Source organism: Mustela nigripes, chromosome 5 (genome assembly GCF_022355385.1).
Source record: "Mustela nigripes isolate SB6536 chromosome 5, MUSNIG.SB6536, whole genome shotgun sequence".
Lineage (NCBI taxonomy): Eukaryota > Metazoa > Chordata > Mammalia > Carnivora > Mustelidae > Mustela > Mustela nigripes.
In genome coordinates, this window is record NC_081561.1 from 141,372,877 (window position 1) to 141,400,824 (window position 27,948).

At 41.1% G+C, this 27,948-nt stretch overlaps 1 protein-coding gene across 1 annotated transcript; it reads right to left on the reverse strand.

Moving 5' to 3' along the window:
* Window positions 1-2,006: 2,006 nt before the first annotated feature.
* RSPH3 (radial spoke head 3) lies at window positions 2,007-26,386 on the reverse strand. Its single transcript, XM_059401597.1, is given in 10 exon segments — window positions 2,007-2,613; window positions 3,590-3,676; window positions 5,519-5,681; window positions 7,148-7,351; window positions 8,337-8,482; window positions 10,021-10,162; window positions 17,402-17,489; window positions 21,679-22,060; window positions 22,063-22,678; window positions 26,378-26,386. Coding segments are annotated over 10 exon segments (2,112 nt in total). The 3' UTR covers window positions 2,007-2,338.
* Between the last annotated feature and the right edge of the window lie 1,562 nt (window positions 26,387-27,948).

Consider the following 27,948-nt stretch of genomic DNA (forward strand, 5'->3'; position numbering starts at 1 on the left):
ACTTGACAGAGATCACAAGTAGGCAGAGGGGCAGGCAGAGAGAGAGGTGGAAGCAGGCTCCCCGCTGAGAGTCTGATGCAGGGCTCAGTCCCAGGACCCTGGGATCATGACCTGAGCCAAAGGCAGAGGCTTAACCCACTGAGCCACGCAGGCGTCCCGTCTTGCTCTTCTTGCCAAAATTGAAATCTTGTATGTGTGAGGATGCTCGTAAAGACTTTAACCACATGGAATAACTAGCAATGGTAACAGGTGTGATTCCAATTTTTTAAAATGCTACTAATGCGATAATTTACTTAAAGTTACTCTTCATACCTCACAAGGGCCCACGGTTGTTTACAGGATAGTCCAGTGGATTAGAAGGACAAAGATTTGGGTCCCAGCTTTCATCCCGTTACTTACTAGGCTTGTGACTTATGGCGAATCACTTAAAATCCCTGAGCGGCTGTGTCCTGATTTACACCCCAGCTCCATTTAGTTCCACCGCTAGGCGGTCCGCACGGCCTAGTCTCCCACATGGTGCCCAGCACACGGCGGGCATGCGCTTAGCGTTTGCTGGCTGACCTAACAAGACCGGCTGACAATGAAAATGAAAATATTGTCATGCATACCTCAGAAGGGTTGCGTGAGGTTAAAATGATAAAGTGGTATAACACATGGGAAAATGGTTTGAGAACTACATAATGCTGTAGATAACATGGTGCGTTTCTTTTTAAAAACAGAGGAAGAAGTTCTTCATTTTTAAAATGTGGATACATTTTTGGTACCTAACTTAAAAAGAAATCAAGATAAATGTGTTAATAACTGCCAATTATTTCAAATTACTACAGCTTATAAATCTACAACTATTCTGAGAAAAAGTAGGTTTTATCTATCTAAAACTTCAGAGGACTTCAATGATTGCTTAAGATTAATATGACTTTAGAGATAAAATATTAGTGATTGGAGCACCGAGGTGGCTCATTGGGTTAAGCCACTGCCTTCGGCTTGGGTCAGGATCCCAGGGTCCTAGGATCAAGCCCCCAGTCAGGTTCCCTGCTCAGCAGGGAAGTCTGCTTCTTTCCTTCCCCTGCTCATGCTCTCTCTTGCTCAGTCTCTTTCAAATAAATAAATATAAAATCTTAAAAAAAAAAAATCTGTGATTTTCTTTTTTTTTTTTAAGATTTTATTTATTTATTTGACAGAGATCACACATAGGCAGAGAGGCAGGCAGAGAAAGAGGGAGGAAGCAGGCTCTGTGCTGAGCAGAGAGTCCGATGCGGGGCTCCATCCCAGGACCCTGGGATCATGACCTGAGCCGAATGCAGAGGCTTTAACCCACTGAACCACCCAGGCACCCCAAATTTTCAATAGCACAGGTAAACTCTTCAGACAAGTTCAGGTTAAAAAGTCACATGTGAATTCCGTATAACACAGTCATAATATATATAATAGCTTACCGTATTTTAAAAAGAGATTTATATGTACTAATGTTTAAGGTCTAAGATAGATTGTTAGCTGAAAAATGCAAACTATACATTTATATGTACATAAAGAAAAAGGAACCTGTATATTTTCTAATGTTCAAATATATATGTATATGAATATCTTGATAAAGGCCTAGAAGGTACAGCCCTAATTATAACAATGATAACAATGATTATCGTTGAGGAGGGGAGGGGAACTGCCTAAGGCAAAGTAGGGACCAGCTTTACCGGTGTTGTTTGAAATGTTTGAATAGCAGGGATGTGAGAAAACAGACAAGAGCCTATTACCAATTCAAAGAATCCCTTGAACCTTACTTGAACATTGAGGACGGAAGGGGTAGCGATCTATTTAGTCTCACACAGGTAAGGGTGTATGTGTTGGTCCTTACAAGGAGGAGCACTAAAGCTTTCAGTGATGTGACATTTAGGTATTTTTTCATGGGGTAGGTAGAATAGTTTTCCTGTAGAGCAGAAAGTCTCAGTGGCTAACAGCACTGATATCTAACATTAAATATGACACTAAAAAACAAACAAACCACAAAATCAGAAAAATTAAGGGAAAATATATTTGTTAGTTCCATTCGTGGTAACAGAAAGCTTGTAATCAGACATGATTCTCATTAGAGTTACAACAACACAGCTTCTAGATATCTACCATTAAATAAATGAATTAAATTTCATTTTTAATTAGTTTTATTATTTCAACATATTTGATTTGCCCAGTCCATGAGACAATGTTGAGTAAACACAACATAATTTCCATAACCTGAGGGGACCTGCGCGTTACCTGATCGCTTGCAACGCTGACTGGCCGAGGAGCGTGTCCCGGCTCGAAGGCGCCCCTCGGTGGCAACCGTTCTCTCCCTGAGGTCTTCTTATTGCTCATCCTCTTCTTCTTCCATGAAGCTCCCTTCTTGGGGCGACATGTCCCCCACATACCTTCCATTGCTTAGTGTTCTTTGCAGGGAGTCCCTGTCTGAAAGGGGCCCCTGTGGCTGTGACATACTTCGTTTAAGGAACTCCTCATCCGTCAGTGGTGCTCCCATCGCTCCGGGACCACCAAGCCCATCCTCAGGCTTCACCTCTGGGGGCGGGTACTCCTTATGCTCGTACATGGACAGTCTCTTTTCCACCACCTCGCGAATCAGCACTGGAACAGTACATGTGCAAAAGTCACTGTGATTGCTCCTGTTAGAGCAGTTGTAAGGCTGACTTACAGAGGAGCGGGAAGCATCCGCCAGACCTCAGCCCTTCCCTGTGTTAGTTCTCTACAACGGCAGCACCACTTCACTTCTACGCGACCTAATGCGCTGAATATGAATTCAGATCAATGCCTGTTCTAACGGAGCAGGATTTATACAGTCAAGAGAGAAGATACTGATTCTGATCAAATTACACAAGAACCAAAAATACTATTGAGGGTAAAAATTGGTGCCTTTGTTAATATAATTGAGCTAATGAAACTTTAAAAATGAAAACTATCAAATTTAACATCTTTCTTCTATTTATTCTTTCTGTTGAAAAATCTCAGAAATGAATGTTTAAAAAAAAGATTATATTTAAGGGGCGCCTGGGTGGTTCAGTGGGTTAAGCCTCTGCCTTCGGCTCAGGTCATGATCTAGGGTCCTGGGATCGAGCCCAACATTGAGCTCTCTGCACAGCGGGGAGCCTGCTGCCCCCCTCTCTTTCTGCCTACTTGTGATTCTTTCTGTCAAATAAATAAATAAATAAATAAATAATTTAAAAAGGATTATATTTAAAGAATATTTTATTTTTTTAAGTAGTCTCTACACCCAGTGTGGGGCTTGAAATTATAATCCCAAGATCAAGAGTCACATTCTACCAACTGAGCCAGCCAGGTGCCCCAGAAGTGATTTTTTGTTTTTGTTTTTGTTTTTTGTTTTTTTTTTGAGAGAGAGAGAGGAAGCACACATGAGGGCAAGGACGGAGGGGGAGAGGGAGAGAGAATCTTAAGAAGGTTCTACGACCAGCACACAGCCTGGTACACGCGCCATCTCACGACCCTGGGATCCTGACCTGACCTGATACCAAGAGTCGGATGCTTAACTGACTGAGCCACCCAAGCGCCCCCAGAAGTGACTTTTAAGTAAAATAAAAGAGCTTACTGTCAAGCACTGTTCTTCCCACCATACTGTATTCCATGGTTTTCTCAACTTCGTTCATTAGCCATGGAAGGAATCCCATCTCAATATCTGTAATAAAAAAAGGTTAATTTTGTTACAATTAAATTCAATCATTATACTGATTTTAATAAATTATTATAGATAGGAAGAATCTGTGCCTTCCCCCTAATTGTTGAAGATTCATCAACACTGTTTCCTTAATACAAAATGTCAAATAGACTTACACAGCATTACTTTTGCCACATTCTCTAAGCATGTTGTGGTCCATTTCCCTTCTATTGCAGTAAAAAGAATATTTTCAAAACTATGAGGTCTTCCTTGGTGTCCAGGCCTTTGGAGCTAACTGCACAGGTGCACTCTGGCTTGCTGAAGGAGGTAGGGTGGGGGTTGGGGAGTAGGGAGGAAGATGTGGGTCTGGGAGCAGAACCCCAATTCAAATGTGATGCGAATATGGGATTGAACCGTGCTGATAAAGAGAAGCCTGAAGCCTGGGCCCTAGGACAAGCTCTCCAAGGGTCAGAGAGTGTCTGAGAAGAAGGCCATCCAGAAATGGGTCAGAAACTAGGTGCTTCCACTAGTGATAAAGTTGTTCAAACTGAAATGGAAATCTACTCTACTGTGTGAGCCTTTAAAAAAATATGATCCATTATTATACACACTTTAATGTTTCAAAATGGCTTTTTGCGGGGGGGGGGATGGCATCCATTAGTTTTCAATGGGATGACAATAGAGAATGTAATAGGGTATTACATTCACTACTAGAAATCATTTTTAATCTGAGGCATGAGGCTCATTTTAAGCTTCTAAATGATCTGTAACTGACTTTTCCAGCAATTTCTGAGAGGGAAAAAAAAGTTATCAGCCTCTATGACTACCAGCAGAGGTCTAGCTAGACCCCAGGGGGTTGGCAGGGCAGCACGGAAGGAGCAGTGGGTCTGGGGTCAGAGTCTGAAGCTGAATGGCTGCTTGGGAGAAGGCATTTCACTTCCCTGAGCTTCAGTTTCTACTTCTGAAAAATGGGAATTCATCTGCCCTATCTACCCCTTCCCCCCATCAGGGTTCCTGGGAGGGTCAAATGGAAAAATACTACATAAATGGTAAAGTATGATATAACTGTAAACCAGTGGTTGTGTGTAATCTGACCTCTCTCTATGAATTGAGTATGTATTCAGTGAAGATTAACATTACTAACCTCTGCTCCACAATACTATTAGCCTTTTGAAATAGGACCTGTATACAAAAGCAATGTGCATCTAAGGGCTTTCGAACCTGAGGAAGGAGGGTGAGGTTCCTTTGGTCAGGTTAGCTGAGGGGTGGGTCTGGGTGGGTGCTCACAGAAAGCTGACAGGTGTGAGTTCTCTAAAGGTAGAGACCAGGTCTCCTCATTTTTATCTCCCACACTTAATTCAGTTCCAGGGTGGTGGAGACACCTAATTAAATGAATTCACGACTTTCATTGCTGTCCCCAAAGGGTTTTTGAGTGGAATAGGAAGTCAGCTGAGAAAAAGTGAACAACTACTTCTGCACATATTTTATACATATTATGTTCCGTACATATTAGGATATTTAGCTCCTAAATAATCCTTGTTTCACCCATGAGGAAACTGAAGGTCATACAGCTGCTCGATGGTGAAACTGGGACCCAAACTCGTTTTTGACATCAAGCCCGTATTTCTGCCTACTACCCAATGTTGCTTCTTAGTACAGACAGACTGACACCCTAAAATCATGAGCTTTATAGTATACCTCTCAATAATAGCAGTACTTACTTAAAACAACTATAATTGACTTAAAAATTTTGTTTTATAAAGATAGATTCCAATTCAACATAAACATGGGCAAGGGATTACTTGGAAGCACTAGGAAGATGCGTATTGCAGCACTGATCCTACACCACCTCCACCAACCCACCTCTTTCAATGGGATCGTAGAAGTAGCCACCGTCCCTGAGACTGTCGAACACGGATGGGAGGAGGTCCGCCAGGTAGCGCTGCGCGAACACTCGGGCGGCCACTTTCTGCGCGGTCTCGTTGTGCTTGTAGACCACTTCCCACTGCTGCTGCTTACGCCGCTCCTGCGCACAGAAAACACCACCGCGCACGGTTACTTAGCCGGTCAGGTGCTCCCCAAACACCGAATCTAGCGAGTGGAAGAATCTGGACACGTATTTGTATCAAAAAATGGACAGCAAGGAATCGGAATGGTTCATAATTTTCATTCAAGATTTAAATGAATTTCAACAGCTACTGGTTATTGATTTCAAAAAAGAGATGGAGCTCAAGGGAAGACTCATCTCCTGATCCACTTTTAAGTAAAATCACTTGAAGATGAACATGTTTAACTGTATGGATAATATCAAAGAATAATAGTTATATGTATTTGTGATTTGTATTACCATAAACTATTATCAATACAACAGTTACAGTGGCTCAGACATCTTCAGGTAAAGAACGTGGATCCGTGAGTTGTCTCATTTGTGAGCTTCTCTGAGTTCATAGAGCTCTGAAAATTATAAACCTCCCTTTTGTTGTTGTTGCTTCTTATAGACTATAGGATATCTATAAAGCTAAGGAACCATCTCCTCTACTCCCATGTGGAAGTGGGAGCATTAATATAGTTTCTAATGAAGTCTATTTTCAGAATTTAAGCAAGTATAAATCTAGGTGATTTTATTCATTATTTTCATAGTATATTTCCTAATAGTAAATAAACAAGTACATTTCCTTCGATAAGGATTTCCCCGATTTCAACAAAGCTAATTTTGCCACTGTTCATTTCACATTTGTAAACAAATAGTCTTGCATTTGTATAATCTCTACCATAAGCCCTATGCCCTTTACACAATTAATTATTCATCATGGAGAAAAATGGAAAGTCTATTTGATTAGGTATTAAGTAGAATATGCAAACAACTAAGCTATTCTGTGCAGTAAACTAGACTTTGGGAAATTATTTGAACTCTTTTAGGTATTCAGGCACTCCTATATACTTTATCTATTCAGTGTCCAACATAGGGCAGCAATTATTGCCAGACCCAGAAAGACTCTCAAAGATCACAGAGTTTAGTGTTTCCTGACTGAAGGTAATTGGCATACTTTGTTTTATTTTTACTTTTTAAAAAGATTTTATTCATTTGACAGAGAGAGAGAGAGAGCAGGAACACAAGCAGGGGGAGAGGTAGAGGGAGAAGCAGGCTCCCCACTGAGCAGGGAGCCCAATGCGGGTTCCATCCCAGGATCCTGGGACCATGACCTGAGCCGAAGGCAGATGCTTAACCGACTGAGCCACCCAGGCATGCCTGTTGGCACATTTTAAAAACTAGATTCTAAAACTTTTCTTACTAAAAGTTCTATAAACCTGTAATGTAAATGTAAAAAAGTTTGTAAATGTAAAGTTTGTTGCTCAGTTATCTCCTCTTTTGTAGCAACAAACATTTTCCTGACATATTTGCAAAGATTTTTAGCCTATGACATACCACGTGATTCAGGACATAATCTGTTAAATAGCCAAAGACTAAGAAAGAAAACTAGAATTCTATACTTTTTCTTCTCTGTGCCGTCTCTCTTGCTCTTCAAGTCGTTGAACTTCAGCGAGTTCAGCGCTGCGCAGCTCCTCATACGCGTGCTGACTGGCCCACAGGTTGGCCAGCTCCTCTTCTTCCATCACTTCCAGAAGAGACTGCTCAATGGTCTTTCCCACCAAAACTTCTAACATTGGTTTTACTTCAAGATCAAAGTCAAAGAGCTTAAACACACAGGACAAAGCAAGTTAAAAAAATTTTTTTAAAGCAAGTTTAAAATTTTAATCATGAACCAAATGCTCAAAGAAAGAATATCCAGAAAAGAGGTAATGGCAGGGTTCTCTATTTATTGAGGATCTTCTGTGTGCCAGACGCTGTGAGGGTGACTTACTTATGGTTTCCAAAACTCACAACAGCCATACAGGGCACACAGAAGAGCAGCCAAAAATTATAAAAAGACTTACGTACTCATCAGAATGAACTCTGGTACTCAACAATTTTAAGATCAAATTCTGAAACCCAAAAGAAATATCCTTATATTTCTTAATTTTTGCCCTTTCTATTAGATTTTCATTAACAGTTTGAAGAACCAAGGAACTAAGGAACAAGAATAACGGGCATTTTGGTGATTCTTCTCTAGAATTTAGAGGCAAATATACCCTTCTATGTAGTTTGTGAAGACTTACTTTATTTCCCAAATTCAGTGCAATTCCTTCAAGTAAATCTTAAATCTCACTTAAGTCATTATGTGCATAAGAATTGCCCTCTCTTCAATTTCCTAAACTGGTCTATTTGTGCATTCTACATTGATATGAAAATGTAAATATTTTAGAATTTTTTTCCCTAACATAGAGTATCTTCATGAAAACTATATAATTTAAAAGCAACTAATAGGGAACCTCTTATACCAGAGATAGTATTTTTCTTTATTTGGTACAAGTTTACCTTGTATCCCTATATTAAGTATGCAAACACACAAAAATCAAAGTGCAGATATTCTAAAAATATTTCTAATGCTTTTTATTTCTGATCAGCAAAGAGGGTAAATCAGAACATTGTAGTTCAGAATAAAACTATTATAGGTACATTTGGAAAGAAATCCAGTAGGTAGCATCTTTCTGATTATGAAGTGGTTTGTAAGCTTTTAACTAAACCTAAATTTACCTATTTATAAAGAAGATAGAAGGAAGTCCAAATAATGTACTGTACCTCTCCTTCCAGTATTTGGGTGGCCACATCTTTGCCAGTTTTGGCAGGAATAAAGAGGGGTGTTGGTGGTCTGTCCAAAAAGGCATCTGTTTGGCATTCCACATCAACTTCTATTATGCGGTCAGCAATTTCTTCAAGGTATATTTCTAAGAGAATACCGTACAAACCGAGTTTGAAATTCTGTTCTATTTCAAGCATATATGTGTATTGATGTGAAGGAAGCATAGCTCCTTCAAAACAGAATTAAATAGATCAGAAAAGAAGTGCTCAATTGTGGGATTAAATTCATGCCTTGTCCTAAGCAGTTTTATGTATTTGGAAGAACACTGAGCCAGTTGGGCTAGGGCATTTATGGAACGTTGAGAAAGCACTGAGCTTAGTACTTGAAAATGGAACTAAAGAACATGAAGCTTAGGTGAATGTAAGATGCAAAGTATGATTAGAGACGGAGAGTTAATAATCCATCTGTATAACAGAATCCTAAGATAGTAAACATATAAAGATTTTAAAATTCCTGGATATTTTAAAACTTAGGCACCATGTTACTTGATGTTCCCTCTAGGCTATAGATCATTAAACAGACACACGAAACAAATTTCACCTTAGGAATCATTTATCCTAGGCAAGGGCAGTGTAGTATCATGCAAAGAACATGAGAACTGAAGTCAGATGTTGAACACAGGACCTAGTCAAGTTACATCTTCTTAGAGCCTGAGTTTCTTTATCCGTAAAAGGGATCATAATGACTCATCACAAGGAGTTTTTAATAATAAAGGAGATGCACAGGTAGAGGACTGGAATGGTCTCAGATATAGGAAAACTCAATACAAAGCAGCTGCTACTGTATCACTTGATATTTTGATGTATAAAGAAACACTAAAATTTAGCTCTTGTAGAATTATAGCTACATTGGCTAATTATGGACATATATGCATTCTAGTCTTGGCCTCAAGGTAGGGGGGAAAAGACCTGGAATGGTTTGGTTCCTTTTGTCCTAACTACCCAGCAATAACTGGTAAAACCACTCACCATCTTGGCAAGATGCAAGGTGAATCCTGAGTAGTTACATCAGTCTAAGGAAAACACCACGTGTTGTCTGATTATCAAGATCCTGACAACACCACCGCTCAACCCTAGAGGTCCCGGTAATCCTGGGAACAGCCAAATGAGTAGGAAAGCCTGGCACTGGCCCAGCAGAGCCCATGTGGCCTTGGGGAATGTGTGCAGTGGAAGAAGGACAGAGCAGAAGCGGCTTTGGGGAGAGAGGGGGGGGAGTCAGATCTGGCTGAGTTCATGCCTCTCAAAAGACAAAATGTCAAAGTAGAACTTCCTTGCTCTCTTCTCCTGTAGGTCCAGCAGGGATTCATGTCGGGATATAAAAAAAAAAAGAGAGAGGAATAATCCCAGGTGGAGAGAGAAGTATGTGAAAAGAGCTAAGAGAGAATTAATTTGGTCATAAATTTTTTTAACCTTATTGCATACTTCCCGCTATACCCAATATAATAATAAAATACAGTCTATGAATTTGTTGAATGAATGCGCTCTTCCTACCATGTGACTGGGGCAGTACTGCATAGATTAACGGATATGTAAGTAATATAAAAGCCAAAAAAAAAAAAAAAAGAATTGACTTAGAAAAGTGAGCAAACCCAGGAGCCATGATGCCAGGGCCATGGTTACATACCTGTTTGCACATCCACGTGCTTTCTGCCTTCCACGGGTTCGGGGGTTCGTGGTCTGAGCTGTTCTTGGGCTCGTTTTCTGGCAAGAGCCCTCCTCTTCGCCTGCTGCTGTCTCTGAATCTCTAGAGGATCAGGCTGCCCAGGCTGAGTGACAGAAAAGGCTTCTAAAATTTAGAAGATATTTCTCAAAGCATACAGAACTGCCATTCCAGAAGTGGATAGCGTAAGAGCATCTGTCATACAATTCTTCCTGATTATCAGTGACTTCATGATTAAAATTCTGTTTGAATTTTGTCAGGTAATTATAAAGTTATCTGATGAAGCATGTAAGTAACTTCAAAGTGTGACTGTTGCCTGGAATAAACAGCTGCAGAATCCCATCTAATAAATTCTTTTTCCTTATTCAAGCATTTTTACCGTGAATTCCTTGGATGCCTCGTAACCAAGTATACTGTGGAATTACTCAGTTACAATACATTTTAATGTGTAGTTAAGGAACTGAAAAGCACTAGGATCTAAAAAAAAAATCTGAATTTCACATAGACAAAATTCCTGAAAAAATATGTGAGGTCACAAAGGAAATATTCTCAGTCCGAACAAAGCCTGTCCCAGCTATTGTCCCCAAACAATAGCTGATTATGGGTTAAAAATGTAATTATTTACAGTAGAGCTCTGCAATATTTAGAGGTCCTTGATTTCATATCTGTATCTCATTCTGTAGTCATTTCCTATAGCTAACCTGTCTTATCTCAAGGTAAATATGAAAAGAATGGGGAAATTTGAAAGACTTTGTGTGGAAAAAAATTTTAATATTTAAAATTAGAATTGTAAAAACAATCTGGTAACATTAAAATTTATTAAAAATATGCCATATTCCCATTTCCCTAATGCAGTGGCCATTGTCATTTAAATGCATACACTTTTTCTGGTTGTGATGATATCATAGATTTATTTAATTTATTTTTTTGAAAGAGGGTGAAAGAGAGCACATGAGTGGGATGGGGAGGGGGAGCAGGAGAGAGAGAGAGAATCTCAAGCAGACTCCCAGTTGAGTGTGGAATCCCCGCTGGTTTCTCTTTGCTAGTATTTTGTTGAGGACTTTTGCATTGACATTCATGATAGCTATTGGTCTATAGGTGTCTTTGTCTGATTTGGTTATCAGGGTAATACTGATTCCCTGAAGTTTTCCTTCTTCTTTTATTTTCTGGAAGAGATTGTGTAAATTTATGTAAATTGTGTAAAATCAATGAGAATTAAAAAAAAAAAAAATCCTTGGTAGAATTTTCCAGTGCAACTATCTGGGCCTGGATATTTCTTTTTTGAAAGCTTTTTTTTTTTTTTTTTTTTTGAAAGCTTTTTTTTTTTTTCTTTTTTGAAAGCTTTTAAATTAGAGATTCAATTTCTTTAATAGTTATTAAACAATTCAGAATATCTATTTCATGTTAGGTGAATTTTGGTAGTTTATAGTTTAAAGAATCAGCCCATTTCATTTAGTTTGTTGAATTATATGTATAGATTTATTTGTAGTATTCTATTATGATCCTTTTACTCTTTTACTAGATACAGAATCTTTACTAGTTACATCCCTGATATTTGCTTATTTGTTTCTCCTCTTCTACTTCCTTTCTTTTCTTTTTAAAAGATTTTAATTAATTAATTTATTTGACAGAGAGACACAGAGAGAGAGCGAGAGAGAGCGAGCATGAGTGTTGGGGGGGGGGGAGGGGAGGGGAACAGGGAGAAGCTGACTCCAAGCCAAGCAGGGAGCAGACACCGGGCTCAATCCTAGAACCCTAGGATCATAGCCTGAGCTGAAGACAGACGCTTAACCTACTGAGCCACCCAGGAACCCCTCTTTTACCTTTTTTTGTCAGTTTTGCTAGAGGCTTATCAATTTTACTGATATTTTCAAAGATAAGAAATTTAATCTTTTCATGGTTGCAGGATCTATGGTTATATCTCCTGATAGTCATTCTGGTATCTGCTATTTGTGTTTTCTTTCTCATTTTTAATTTGGTAGTTTTGCTAGAGGTTTACCAATTTTATTCAGAGAACCAGATTTTGGGTCCATTGATTTTCTCTGCTGTTTTTGTATGCTTTTTAAAAAGGTTCATTTATTTGAGAGAGAGTATGTGTGCATGCAAGTGCACATGCATGGGGGAGGAGGATGGGCGGCGGAGAATCTTCAAGCAGACCCTCTGCTAACTGTGGGGCCTGAAGTGGGGCTCAATCTCAGGACCCATGAAATCATGACCTGAGCCAAAACTAAGAGTTCTACACTTAACCAACTGAGCCATCCAGGTGCCTCTACTTTTTTTTTTTTTTTTTTTTTTTGAGAGAGGGTGAGTGCATGTAAGTGGGGGTAGGAGGGGAAAGAGAGAGAAAGAGAATCTTAATCAGGCTTCACACCCAGCACTGAGCCTGATTTGGGGCTCCATCTCACCCCCTGGGATTATGACCTAAGTCAAAATCAAGAGTCCCATGCTTAGCCAATGGAGCCACCCAGGGGCCCCTATTGTTACTGTTTTCAATGTGAGTGATTTCTGCTTTTATCTTTATTACTTTCTTCCTTCTGCTTGCTTTGGGTTTATTTTTCTCATCTTTTCCCCATTTATTGATGTAAGAGGTTAGATTATTGATTTGAAGTCTTTCCTTTTTAGTTTTTTTCATTTCAGCGCTGTTTTGGCATGAAACACAAATTTGGATTTGTTGTATCTTCATTTAGTCCTGAGTGGTCTTTCAAAATTCCCTTTAGTATTTCCTCTATGGATTATTTGGAAACGTGCTGCTTAATTTTCAAGTGTTTGAAGATTTCCTGTTATCACCTATTATTGATTTCTAGTTTGAAATTTTGAAAGAGACATTATTCCATTATGGTATGATTTCAAATATCCTAAGTATCTTGAGATTTGTTTTGTAACCCAGGATATGTTCTACCTTGGTCAATATTCCACAGGAGCCTCAAAACTGTATGAATTCTGGTGCAGTCAGTTAACCATCTGACCCTTAGTTTAGTTTGGGTCATGATCTCAGGATCATAAGATCAAGCCCACCACTGGGCTCTGTGCTTAGTGCAGAATCTGCTTGAGGTTGTCTCTCCCTCTGCACCCCTCTGCCCCGACTCGTGCTATCTAAAATAAATAAATCTTAAAAAAAAAAAAAGTATATGTACTCTTGTTGTTGTTAGGTGGAAGTGTTGTATAAATGTAAATTACAACCTATTGGTTGGTGATGTGTAGTTCTATATTTTTGCTGATTTTCTGATAGATGGATATTGAAGTACCAAACTAAAATTATGGATTTGTCTATTTCTCCTTCCAATTTTAGCTTCATGTATTTTGAAGCTCTGTGGTTTGGTGCATATATAGTTAAGACTGCTATATCTTCTTGGTATACTGTGACCTTTTTACCATTTTGTATTGTCCTTCTTTGTCCACGGTAATATTGTTTTCCTTAGGTCTACTTTATCTGTTATTTAGATAGCCACAACTACTGCTTAAAATTAGTATTTATCTTTTCCCATCCTTTTACTTTTGACCTACCTACATCACTGTAATTGAAATGAGTTTCTTGTAGACAGAACACAATTGGGTCATGGTTGGGGTTTTTTTGTATTGTTTTGTTTTTGTTTTTTTTTTTATCTACTCTGCCTATCTATCTCTTAATTGGCTTGTTTAGACCATTTACATTTAAAGCAACTATTACAGTAAAGCAAACTATTACATCTAAAACAACCATTACAACTATTACATTACATTTAAGGCAATATTGCCATGTTAGGGTTGTCTTTTTACTTTTTGATTTGTTTGTTCTAATTTTTGTTTTCTTTTTATTTCCTTTCTGTGAATTAGTTGGAACATTTCTTAGAATTCTTTTTTTAACTGTTAAAAAAGTTATAGTTTTCACTATAACTCTTTGCATAGTTTTTAAAAAAATAGTTGCTCCAAGTTTTACAATATACTATGTACCTGACCACAGTCAACATTTAATATCAACATTTTACCACTTTAAGTGGAAGGCAAAAACTGTACTGCCATTTAGATAGCATTATTTTCCTTACTTTTAAAATACAATCAAAATCTAATCATCTTAAGTATTTTATCTACATATATTAAGCACCACATCACATGATGTTGTAGTTTTGCTTCAACCATCAAACACGATTTTTAACACCCAGAAGACAGTTTATTGTATTTACCCCTATTTTCACCTAATCCAGTGATCTATCTTTCTTTCTGAAGTCCCAAGCCGCCTTCTTTTATTATTTTCTTTCTACTTGGAGAGCTTTCTTTAGCTCTTCTCTAAGGGTAAGTCAGCTGGTGACAAATCCTCCAGGTTTCCTTCATCTGAGAGCAACTTGTTTTCCTCTTTCTTCCTGAAGAACGTTTTCACTGGATTAGAATTAGAGTTTGATAGCCCTTTTCCTTCAGGACTTGAAAAATACTGTGCCACTTTCTCTGGCCTCCATTGTTTCAAATGAAGAACCACTGTTAGTCAAATAATTGTTCCACTTCTGGCAATGTGTCATGTGTTTATAGCTGCTTTCAGGATTTTTTAATCTTAGTTTTGAAATTTGATTTTGTTGTGTCTTGGTGTGAATTTCTTTGGGTTTTCCCTGCTTGGGGTTCAACTGACTTTTTAGATCTGTAGGTTTTGCCTTTTGCCAAATTTGTGGAATTTTCAAACACTAGTTCTTCAAATAGTTTTTCAAATGCCTTTTCTCCTCTCCAAGACTCAGAAAACATGAATGTTAGACATTTTGTTATTGCTCCTCAGCTGTGAAGCTTTTTTAACTTTTTATTATTATTATATTTTGTGGCCTGTTTTCTAATTGTCATTCAAAATGGGTAATTTCCATTGATTTGGCTTTGAATTCACTGATTGCTCCCTATGTCATTTCTGATAAGTCATGTGACTTTTTACATATTTTCCATTTGGTTCATTTTTTAAAAAAGATATTTATTTATTTGAGAGATAGAGAGGAGCAGGGAGAGGGACAGAAGGGGAAGGGAGAAGCAGATTCCCCGTTGAACAGGGGGCCTGATGTGGTACTGCATCCCAGAACTCTGGGATCATGCCTGAGCTGAAGGCAGATGGTTAACTGACTGAGCCACCCAGGCGCCCCCATTTGGCTCATTTGTATGACTTCTATTTCTTCACTAATATTTTCTGTTTTTTCATTTAAGAATGTTCATAATTATTCACTTTTGATTGAAGCATTTTTTTAATGATTACTGCTTTAAAATCCTTGTCAGGTAATTCCTACATCTGAGTCATGTTGGTGTCGTCATCTCTTGACTGATTTTCCTCATTCCGGTTGTGACTGCTCTGGTTCTTGGTATGATGAGCGATTTTTCTTTTTTTTTTGTATCCTGGAAATTTTGGGTGTTAGGATGTGAAACTCTGGATCTGAATCTTTTTTTTTTTTTAATTTTAGCAGGAAGTCATCCCTTTTTGCTGTGGCATGCAGGCATGGGTGGAGATAGCAGTTCAGCCTCCTGCTAGGCCCCATGTGAAAGCTGAGGATCAATTTGTATCAATCACCTTATTGGTGCCTGGTGGGGGTAGAATTTCAGCTCCCTGCTGGGACACCAGTATTAGGGTATAGAGGAGTGGAGCTCTAACACTGCTTTCTCTCACTTGTTTCTCTTTGTTGCTGCCAGATAGGGTTGAAAATTCAGCTGCCTCCTAACTCTGTTGCCGTCACCCCAGGAAAAGCAGGGTACCAACTTGTACCATCTCTGGCCATCTCACTGCCCCTGGGTGAGAATGGAAGGTAAGCTTCCTGCTCAGCCCTTGTTGATATCACCTCAGTGAGTGAATCAGAGCACCGACGAGTACTGCACAGTTGCTGCCAGTGTGGGGATGGAAGTCCAGTTCGCCGGCCACGTCTTGCTGACTCCACTAGGGGGACAGGGCAGTTTTTCCATGGGGGTTTGGCTGGGGAAGGGCAGTAAAAAGGTTTCTGTTCTGCTAGGTTACCCTTCTGCAGTCTTTTGGATAAAGGCAACAGGCGTGTGCCTGTTGGTTGTGCTGGGTTGCAAGCTTCTCCAGTGTTCTGAATGGGATTTAAGAAGACTTAGGGAACTCATCACTATGTCGCTCAAATCCTGAGGTCCCTAGCTAGTCCATTTCCTTCTTTCTACTTCCAGAATCTTCTAGTGTTTTCTTGTGCTATTGACAAATTCCTGCTTGTCTGGACTGGAAGTCTCAGTATAGAGTTTTTAGGTAAGTTGTTGAATAATTAACTAAAGAACTAAAAAAAAAAAAAAATCAAATCATCACAATATTAATTTTAAAAAACTATAAAAAGGTGATTCTCTTTTTTAGTTTAGTTCTAGGTGTGCCAGTGTTTATTGCTATTGCCACAAGATGCCAAATCACATCTATTTCGCATGTTTGAGCTGTTGTTTTCAAATGTTGGTCCCTGAACTGACTGTACCGACTGCCTAGAGAAGTTAATTAATGATGCACTTATCTGTGTCCAACCCTTGAAGGTTCTAAATGCAGCAGATCCAGGGTATGGCTGAAACATACAATATTTTTAGTGAGTTTCCTTGATGGCTTTGATGTACATGCTTCAGAATGTCTAATATTCCATATATCACCATGTGGTGGTGGTGGGCATGTATATATCACACAGTGTTTACAGATTAACTATATTTCATCATCACTCTTAATCATCAAGCCACATCCTAATCATCTCTGTATCCTAGGTACTCAGCACAGGACCTAAAACCCAATAAATATTATAAATATTTAGAAATTAAAGAAACTAAATTAAATTAGAAATTAAAGAAAAGAATTTTGGATTAAATAATGAGGAGAGTATTATAGTATGAAATAATTTAAACAAACCTAAATAGGTTATACCAGTGCTACTCAAAGTGTTATCTGTGAACTGTTTGAACTGGTCTGTAAAAATTTAATTATAGAAATTGAGAGTTGAAGTGTGTAAGCTTTTAGAGCAGTTTTACAAAGTGCTGTTCATCTAGCAAAACATTGGAGTTTTTGTATTTTTTTAAATCATTGTTTTTAATTGTGGTGAAGGCCATTTTGAAGTGCAGAATCTAGTGGCATTAAGTACATTCACACTGTTGTACAACCATTACCATATCCATCTCCAGACTCTTCGTTTCGCAAAACTGAACCCGTGCCCCCACTAAACACTAACTCCCTAATCCCCCGCTCCCTGAATCCCCGGCACCCACCATCAGCCTTGTATTTCACATGTCTTTTTTTAAAAATTAGATTTAATTTTTCTAGTAATCGATCAGTATTTTATTTTATAATACAGAAAATTAGAAATGAAAACAAACAAACTGGTCGCTCAGCACAAGTACTTTGAAAAGCTGTGTGTTAGAATATTCAAATTTTACTTACCAGCGGTCCCATCTGTAGAGCATAAGTGTTGCCTCGGATCACCCTTCTGTCATACATTATGTTTCCGTAATGCATAGGTTCTTCAGCTCTGTAAAATAGCAAATTCTAAATAATGATTGTAATAGTGTTGGTCTGTGCAGTTAACTCATTTTTAGTTAGATTTAGACTAAGATACAAATGTTAGGAAAACAGATTTTTGTTTGGGCACAGTCCCTGACAAATTACTACCATTTATGGAATGCTTGCTATATGCCAGACCCTTCACATATTTTATTTATTGCTCACAATAAGCTTCAAGTTGGGAACTCTCATTCCCATCTGACAGAAGAGGAGGGAGATTCAGAAAGGAATGTGCCCAAGGTTACCTAACTAGTAAGTGGCAGAGCTGGACTTAGGGCTGTACATCTGTTAGACTACTTGACAAATGTGAAAATGGACGGTTGGAAAGGGGCCTGCCTTAAAGTACTGGTAATTGGATTCAAGGATTGAAAAGATTCACAGAATCGGGCTTATGAAGTAAGTAAATCAAGTTTCTTGTTGTTTCTTTAAACTCAGAGATATATTGTTAAAATGATATTGTTTTAAATCTTAATAGAATTTTGCTTTGGGGGAATCAGAATATCAGTAGTGAAAAAACATACTGTTGATGTTTTCTTTCAAAGTTCTTTAAATGATATCTGATGTATGGCTATGAAGTCAAATATTGACCCATACCAATAACGGCACTCTACTAGAAATGATTTTGAGAGGGGTCGTAAATTGCTTTTTTTTTTTTTTATCATATATTAAAACCACTTTTGGATAGCCTGACCTCATATTACTTAAAACCCAGGCATGTAACCCTGCTCATCTTACTCGCTCTCTGGGCAGGGTTCAGCTCAGCTGGTCACTCCTTTGCTGAAGCACTCTTTTTTCTAGTTGCCGTGACACCGGGATAGTCTTCAGATTGTTTTTCTAGGACTTGTCTTTCCCAGCCTGTGTTGGCTCCTCCTGATCTCAGGGCTAGGCCTTCTCTTGCCCTTCACTGAATTCATCCATTTTCAGGGCTTTCCTCATAATCCATATACCTAAAACTCCCAATTTTATTTTACCTTTAACTCAGAACTCTCCTCTGAGCTCCAGGAATATATATCCAATTGATATGCTCAGTGACCTCTCACTGAGATGTCTCGAAAGCAACCTCAAGATTGAACTAATTATCACTCTCCCCCTCCAACTTCTTAGGTCTTTAGTGTTCCCTGTTTCTAACTGGTACCAATAACCACCCAACTGGCTTAATCTAGAAGCCTGGGAGTCATACATAATTCCTCTCTCCTCCTCACTGTCTGTATCCAGCAAGTCTTATTGATTCTACTCCCCAAATCTTTTTCGTATCTTTCCATCGCTTATTGCCACCGCTATATTTTACCTGGACTACTGCAAGAGTCTCTTAGTCTTAACTGTTGGGAACATTTTTCTCAGAATCTGTCCTATACATTGTACCCAGTGAATTTTTTAAAATAGAAAAAATTCTAAAGGACACTTACTTGGTTAAAACCTCCTAGTGCTAATTAACATAATCATGAGGAAAATTTTTGTTTTGATTTCAAACTATCAAAAGCCAAAAAGAAAAAAAAAATCCATAAAACCTATTGCTGGTGAGGATGTAAGGAAAAATATGTTTAAACATCACTAAAGAAAAGGCATATTGTTCCATCTGTTCATGTTAAAAATATACATGATCTAACAACCCCATTCCAGGAATCTGCTTCATAGAAATAAAAAGGCCAGCACAAAAAGTTGTTTATTGAGAACTTCCTCATTGTGATAAAAACTTGAATCAAGGGACACTTGGGTGGCTCAGTTGGTTGGGCAGCTGCCTTCGGCTCAGGTCATGATCCCAGCATCCTGGGATCGAGTCCCGCATTGGGCTCCCTGCTCGGCAGTTAGCCTGCTTCTCCCTCTGCCTCTGCCTGCCATTCTGTCTGCCTGTGCTTGTTCTCTCGCCCTCTCTCTCTGATAAATAAATAAAATCTTAAAAAAAAAAAAACTTGAATCAAACTGAATACCTAATCAAAAATCAAAAATTTTAAGAATGCATAGTACATTTATGCCCCAGGGGATATCGTGCTATTAAAAATAATTGGAGGGATTTCTACAAAGAATTAAGTGAGAAAAGGAAGATGTTGAGAATTGTGTATAATGTTAGCATTGCTATGAGGTAGACAAAACCCATGTGTGCTTGTATGCATATATTTATATATTTGTACATAAAATGTGAGTGTGGAGAAAAGTCCAGAAACATTCATGTAAGGGCATTAACACGGTTTACCTTGGGGGCAGGAGGGAAAGAAGAAGTTTACAAGGGAAGGGGGTTGGGCATTAAGAATGTACTCAAGCATGAACCACAGGAGTCTGTTTATATAAAAATAAATATGTATGTATATGTATATGTAAAGAAATTAGAAAAAAAAGAATTATAGGTTATAAAAAGGTGGGGAAGCTAACTGCAGATTAACATGTGTAGTATGATTCAATTTTGGAAATAAACCTCATTATATAACTGTACATATGCTCAAGTATGGAGGTGTAAAAGAATAATATAAGATTTTTTTAAAAGATTTTATTTATTTATTTGACAGAGATAGAGATCACAAATAGGCAGAGAGAGAGGGGGAAGCAGGCTCCCTGCCGAGCAGAGAGCCTGATGCGGGGCTTGATCTCAGGACCCTGAGATCATGACCTGAGCCGAAGGCAGAGGCTTAACCCACTGAGCCACCCAGGAGCCCCAAATAATATAAGATTGTTAAGGGAAGTAGGAAAAGAGGTGAGTGGGAGATAACTTGCCCTTTTCATCCTTATTTTGTTTTTTCATTTGCTTCACAAGCATGTATTACTTTTTAAATTGAAAATCACCACTAAGGATAATTTTAAACTGAAAAATCAAATACACACACATACACACATACTCCTTCCAATGGCTTTATCAACAGATTGCATCAATATAAGCAAGGTCCTGCAACTTGCTTATCAACTAACTATTAAAAAAAATCATTCCTGATGAACCACCATTGATTCTTATGTGTTGGTGTAATTTAATAGTAATGATTTGTTTGATATTACTTAAAGCCACAAGAAAGTGTTTTTAAATGAAATCCTTTTATAATACAAATAATCCCTCTGTAAATTTAAATTTTGTGGGACGCCTGGGTACCTCAGTCTGTTAAGCATCTGCCTTGGGCTCAGGCCATATCCCAGGGTCCTGGGATAGAGCCCCCGCCTCTGGGCTCCCTGCAGTGGGGAGCCTGCTTCTCTCTTTCCCCCTGGTTCTTTCTCTATCTCTGTCGCTATCTCTGTCGCTATCTCTTGTCTCTCTCTCTCTCTCTCTGTTAAATAAATACATGAAATCGTTTAAAAAAATTTAAAATGTCCATTTTGGTTTCTTTAAAGTAACAGGCATTTCTTATTTTAAAAAGTCTTTATTTGCCATAATAAAATAATCATGAATTTAGACTCAGTGTTTGAAATACGCATCAAGAGTTACTTGGTTCAATCATTAATTCAACGATTTGTGTGAGGGCCTCTTGTATGTCAGGCACAATCCCAGCTGGACAAAAGACACAAAGGTTCCAACTTCCGTGGAGTCTGCGTTCTTGGGAAGTTCTGCTGGTTCCAAAATTTGAGGCTTATGGAAAGAACTACAAGCTTGGGAAAGGCCCGTAAACATTATTATGGATAACAGTGAAGCGGATATTCGAATATTTGCCCATAAATACTTATTGATATAAAAATACAACTTGGGGTTCAGCACGGAAGGATAACCTGACTCCTGACCAAAGACTGGCGTGGAAAGAGCTCGACGTGGCTGTCATTCGGGACGTGCTCCCGTGCCTGTCACCTGTCCCCGTGTCCCCCTCTGCATAACGGAGTTACTCAAGCAAGGTCACGGCACTGTGGACTACGGAGGAAAATGTACGCGAAGGCCGCTCGTGAGGCGCCCACGGGGGGCCACCGGCACTTAGCGGACTCCAAGGTCGTGAACCGTGAGTTTTCGGGCCACGGTAAATCGATCACGCCAGCAACTCACGCTCGTTTAAGGTTCAGGAGGGGAGCCCGCCCGTGCCCCTTCTCGCTTCATGCCTCCACGCACGGGACAGTTCTTTAGGGAAGAAGTTTATTTCGGCAGGTGTGGAGAGGGCAGAGCAGCACAGGGAAGTCTGCGGGGGCGAAGGGGCCCGCATCCCGCGGCTCCGGGACGGGGCAGGTGGAGACCCCACCGGGGCTGCTTGCTCACTCACGGCTGCGTTATGCTGTCCCGGTAACGGCGGCGCTGGCAGGGCAGGGCCCGGGGCCGGCTGGTGTAGGTGTAGGTGTAGGTGCCCATGGCCGGGGAGGAGCGGTCCGGGAGCCTGGAGGCCACGCCTGCGGCCCGGTCGCTTCGCTTCCCGTGGAGACTGGCTTTCAGGCAGGTGGGCGCTAAGTGGTCGTGGGAGCCGGAGACGTGAGCGTGGTGCCAAGGGCAGGGATTCCGCGACGCAAGGAGAGGCGGCAGGAAGGACGGCGGGCGGGACGGGAGGTTGCCGGGACAGGAGGTGGGAGCTACGCTCGGCTGGTTCCAGGGAACACCGAGCCAGCCCGAGGAGCCCGCTTTGGTTGCCCAGCAACCCGGAGTTCCGCCCGGGGCGGGGCCTCCAGGCACTTCCGGCCGGGGGTTTTCGCGGGCAGGCCGGCCCCCCGGGGCACGTCCGGCCCTTGGCTCCGCCCCTCGGCGCGTCCCCGGCGTGGACGCCTGCGGTTCAGGAGCGGCCTCCCGAGCGAGTCGGGCTTGGGGACTTCGGGGAACTGCGCGAGCAGCGAGGCGGTCCTCGTTCCCACTTTGAAGTCTGGCTCTGCCCGGCTGGTGTGGGCGCCATTCTTCCAGGGCCACGTGCTCGCGTTCCTTAAGGGGCGCCCTCGGCTGTTTCTCTTCCCGCCGCGCCGCTCCCCGGGGCTGGTCAGCTGCGACCGCGCACTCGGGGCGCCCCGGCTCCCCGCTCTGTTACGTGCTAGGGCGCGGCCAGGGCTGCTCCGCGGCTCCCAGCGCCGCCGCCCCTTCACCTTGGGCTGCGGGCTGCCGCCGCGCTGCGCGGCAGTGTCCGCTCTTTCCCGCGCTCCCTGTGCTCTTACCCGCCCGTCGCTAGCTCTCGGCGGATCCTCGGGCGACGGGGGCGCCCCCCAGACATCTAATGTTGGCAGAGGGGTGGGTGCTTTGTTGAGTCTGTTAGGCCTCCTGTATCTTAATCTGTCGGGCCCCAGACTCTGAAGAAAGAGGCGTCATGGGGTGGGTTTGTGCTTGGAAATGCAGATGCTTTGGTTTCAGTATTAGCAACGTTAATCCTACAGTTTGTGTAAGTGAAGTGTATGTGTCCCCGAATGGTCAGTTATTAGCACTTGCATTCACCCCTCAGCTCAGCTAAGTGCTGTCTGGTTTTGAACCCAGGTTCTGCGGGGTACCAAGTCCACAGCCTCTGGCAAGTTAACGCTTTTGTGCTTCATTTCCCTGGTCTGTAAAATGGGGGCGATAGAATTTATCTGTTAGGATTTGTCATGAGGATTAAAAGCATTAATAAGTATACTTCAAACTGTCTGGTAAATGATGAGCTAGATTCCTCCTGCACTTTGAAGATTAAGATCTAAAGCCAGTGTGTAGGTATGGTATAAGTAATTCTAAATAAAGGTGTATGTTGAATGCTAGAGGTAAACACTGCCTGAAACTTTTAGGTTTGATCTCTTAATTTTGAGGTAATTTATGGAAGGGCTATAGGAGAAAGTGAAATTTTAATTGTTTGATGGGTGGTAGTGTTTTCACCGGTGAGAGACTTGGGGATGTACATTTAGAATGGCTTGATCAAAAGCTCAGAAACACAAGGTCCTTGGAGAACTCCTAAGTGAGTAAAATATGTATGTTAGATAATTATAAGAACTAAGGATAAAACACAGCCTAGGAGGCATCAGAGGTGGAGTGGGACCTAGAGATTTTAGATTGGTCAGAAAAGGCTTTACTGAGAAGGTGGAATTTGAGTGGAGCTGTGAAGGAGATGGAGCACTGAAACTCTAACATTCCAAGAAGCCATCAGTGCAAAGTTCTAAGGCAGGTACAAACCCGGTGTGTTCTAAGTAAGACTAAGGAGGCTAGAGGGGGTGGAGCAGGGAAAAGCATTAGGAGATGAAGTCAGAGGGAATGAATTCAGATCCTTGTGCCTTGTTGGTCAGCGTGAAGATGAACTTTTACTCTGAGGTTAAAAACCCCAAAGGCTTTTGAATAGAAGCTTAACATTTATTTATTTATTTATTTGAGAGAGGAAGAAAGAGAGAGAGCATGCAGGAGCAGGGGGAAGGGGGGCTGGAGGGAGAGGGAGAAGCAGACCGCCCGCTGAGCCTGGAGCCTGAAGACCTGGGGTTCCATCCCAGGACCCCGAGATCATGATGTGAGCCAAAGGCAGGCACATAACCCATGAATCACTTAGGTGCCCTGACATAATTTAATTTTTTAAAAAAGCATATCTGTTCTAGTTGCTGGGTTGAGAATAGACTGAAGCAGGGCAAAGCAGAAGCAGGAGACTAAATCAAACAGTAAGCCTGGCTGAGAACGTGGTTTGGATCAGGGGCCAGGCAATGGAGCTGTCAGAGAGATCCTGAATCTATTTTGAAGGTAGATACAGATGGATTAGAAATGGAACACTAGAGAAGGAAAGGAGTTAAAGATCACGCTAAAGTTTTTCATAAGATGTTAACCATTACGCAGAAGAAATTGTGGAGAGGCTCTGGCTGATGTCTTTCTGGAGGATTTAATTTTATTCTGGCTGGCAATTAGAGTAGGGGTAGGTGACTTTTTTTTTTTTTTAAATATTTTATTTATTTATTTGACAGACAAAGATCACAAGTTGGCAGAGAAGCAGGCAGAGAGAGAGAGAGAGAGAGAGAGAGAGAGGAGGAAGCAGGCTCCTTGCTGAGCAGAGAGCCCAATGTGGGGCTCCATCCCAGGACCCTGGGATCATGACCTGAGCCCAACACAGAGGCTTTAACCCACTGATCCACCCAGGCGCCCTGGGGTAGGAGACCTTTAATCAAGGATTCAGGCATTGGGAGGGCTGATTGCTTTCTGGTTTGCTCTGATCCAAGAGCATAAGTCTTTAGGAATCTCAGCAGAAAGCCTGGGATGTTCAATAGGTACCCATCTCTAGGAACCTTGCACTCCAATTTTTGTATTCCCAAGTCCACGAGGTTATTAAAAGCCCTGCTTGCCTTTTTAGCCACTTTGCACTGTCTTGGTTTCTTGATTTTTAGTGTCTTTTCAGCTTAGAATTCAGTAAACACCTTAAGGATAAAAACCAAATTGTCAGGCTTATTTCTCTGTGAACCTACTTTGTCTGGGGTCTTGTCCCTTCAAGTTCTGTCTGTAGTTCTCAACTGTAATTTTTATCTGCCCAGATCTGAAAGACTCCTGACACTCTTCACCACTGCTTTCTACTTGCCCGTAAACTCAGCAAATGCCCCAGGAGAAAAACAATGGAGAAGTTGTATATCCCTAGGTATTTTCTTTCTCCCTGGGATCCCAGTTCCTCATTTCTTCACTGGCTGGCTTATTCTCGAGCCTTCAAAATGTCTCTGTGGTTTTTATTTTTGTTTTTAGTTTTAGTTTCGGCCTTTACAGTTGTTCCTGTAAGAGAGTTGTCTGATTGAAGCTACTGCTCGGACTTAGAAGCTACACCAAGAATGGCGTTTCCGTTTACCGATAGAGGGAACACTTGAGAGGAGCAGGTTTTAGAGGGAGCGTTTTTTGGAGGGAGTTCAGTTTTGGGTGCATTAGCATGAAAGACATGTTAGTCATCCAAGTGGAGGTGTTGAGTGGACAGTTTGATATGGGAGACTGGGGTGTCAGGGGATCGGTCCAGAGTAGAGATCCAGATTTTTGCGTTAATGGCATAAAGATGCTATTTAAAGCCATGACATTTGGTGAGAATACTAGGGAGTGGAGAGAGAAGACAGATGGGCCCTTGAGCATTGTTAGAGGCTGGAAAGATGAAAAATAACCAACAAAGGATCCTGGCAAAGAATGGCCAGAGAGATGGAAGAAATTGCAGAGAGTCCGGTCACTGGGAATCAGTGATGAAAGTGTTTTGAGGAGAAGGGAGTAAGGATGCCTAACGCCATACGTGGATCAAGGCAGCAGTAAATGTTGGATTAGCAATGGTAGAAATCTTTGGCTGTGGAGCAGAGGGTGCCGATAGTGGAGTTAGGGAAGACAAAGTTCAGTTAGAGATTTAGAAGAGAGTGGGAGGAGGGAGATTTGTGCCTGGGAGTTTGCTGCAGAGAAAAAGAAAGAAACAGGTTGGTGCCAGAGGGAAACAGCCAAGAGAAGGTTTCATATTTTTTAATGGGAGAGTTGACTGTACGTCGGTATGGTCTAGGAGTGAGTAGCGAGGGCAGAACGGATGTTGTAGGGGAGAGAGCCAACGATGGAGTAATGTAGGCAGGAGGGCATCATGGACAATCGGAGGGGCTCGCCTGCCCTGGAAGTGTGCACAGTTCATCATAGTAATACAAAAGGTAGATGTGACGGCCAATGCAGGTAGGTAGATAATAATTTTCTTTTTTCCTTTCTTTCTTTGACAGAGATCACAAGTAGGCAGAGAGGCAGGTGGAGAGAGAGAGAGGAGGAAGTGGGCTCTTCGCCGAGCAGAGAGCTTAATGTGGGGCTCGACCCCAGGACCCTGGGATCATGACCTGAGCTGAAGGCAGAGGCTTTAACCCACTGAGCCACTCAGGCACCCCTAGATAATCATTTTCAAGATCCTTACCAATTAGCAGGTGTTTCTGATACAGCAGGCACTATCTTCAGCACTTAACATACATGATTTCACTTAGTTCTTACCATGACCCCATGAGGTAGGTTCTTAGATCATTTCTACTTAACTTATAAGGGGACAGAAGCTTAAAGAAGTTAAAGTCACTTACCGAAGTCATACAGCAAATGAGTGACAAAACTGAGATGCAAACCCTGATCTGCCTGGGTCCAGAGCCTGTGCACTGAAGTATCAGCTTAATGTTCGTTATTTTCCCATCCCCAAACCTCTCTTGCTATGCTTCTCTCTCTCTCTTTCCCTCTTTTTCTCTCATTCTCAGTAATCACCAAGTCCGGCCTGTCTGACCTCCTAAATGTTTCTTGGTTCTGAGACCTCTTCTTTGCATCCGTACCTACTATTCTTACCAGCTTTTGACCTGCTCTAGACAGCCTGAGTTGGCTCCTCTGTGCCACCACAGGATGGTCAAACTGAAATGCTCTGATCATGCTGGGTCCCTCTTCAAACATTTCTGTGACCCCTTCACCCTGTGAATCCCTGTAATTTAAGCCTCATGGCTTAGTGTCTGGCTTTAGTAGTTTATTGAATGAATGAATGAATGAATGAATGAATAGCACAGGTTTACATGTGCTGTAAGCTCTTCACTACCTGGTGCTGCCTCTTTTTCCAGTCTCAGATCTTGCTTGTTTCTCCTTGTACTTTCTTCCCCCAGAGTAGCTGAACCTGCACAGTAGTGCCACTGGGCAGACTATTTTGTTTTCTGCCTCTGTGATTTATGCTTTTCCGTTATCCCTTCTTTTTCTTTCTCTAAAGATTTATTTATTTATTTTAGATTGAGGGAGAGGGAGAGTGAGCACAGAAGAACAGGGGGGAGTGGCAAAGGGAGAGAGAACCTAAGGCAGACTCCATGCTGAGCAATGAGCCCGATGTGGGGCTCGATCTTATAACCTAGGTCTCGACTGAGCCAAAACCAGGAGCCAGGTGCCTTAACAGACTGTGCCACCCAGGCACCCCCTCCCCTTTATCCCTTCTGGCTGATTTTATGCTCATCCTTTAAGCCATGGCTCCTATTGTTTTCTCCAGGATCACATTTCTAACACCTTTAACTGGGGCTCGTGTACTCCTTGATCATTTTTCCACCTTTTATTTACCGCGTGGCATTTATAATAACTTGCTAATATGTTTGCCTCCACAACTAGGCCACAAGTTTCTCGAGTGTAGGGATTGGCCTTACCTCATGGCTTAATGTCTGGCTTTAGTAGTTGAATGAATGAATGAATGAATGAATGAATAGCACAGGTTTATCCAAGAAAAGAAGGGGGGGCTTCTTTTCCTTTTAGAGTATGAAAATGAGTGAATGGCTATAGTTTCTGAAATATTTCCTTTTTTCTTTTAATGGTTTTATTATTTTTTAAATAATCTTTACACCCAGTGTCGGGCTCAAACTCACAACCCTGAGATTAAGAGTCACACACTCTTCTGACAGCCAGCCAGACACCCCTGCACTATCTCTAAGCACAGGTAAGAGAAAGCAAGAGAGGACTTACCACACTTCTTATCAACAAGCATCAAGCACCTTCCTTGCTCCAGGTCCTTCAGTAAGAACTAGAAATAGATGTGGCTTTCATTCTAGCAGAGGGAGACAGGTAAGAGGCAAATGAATTGAAAACGAGGGAAAACGATTTCGTGGAATGATAAAAGCTATGACGAAAACACAACAGGGTA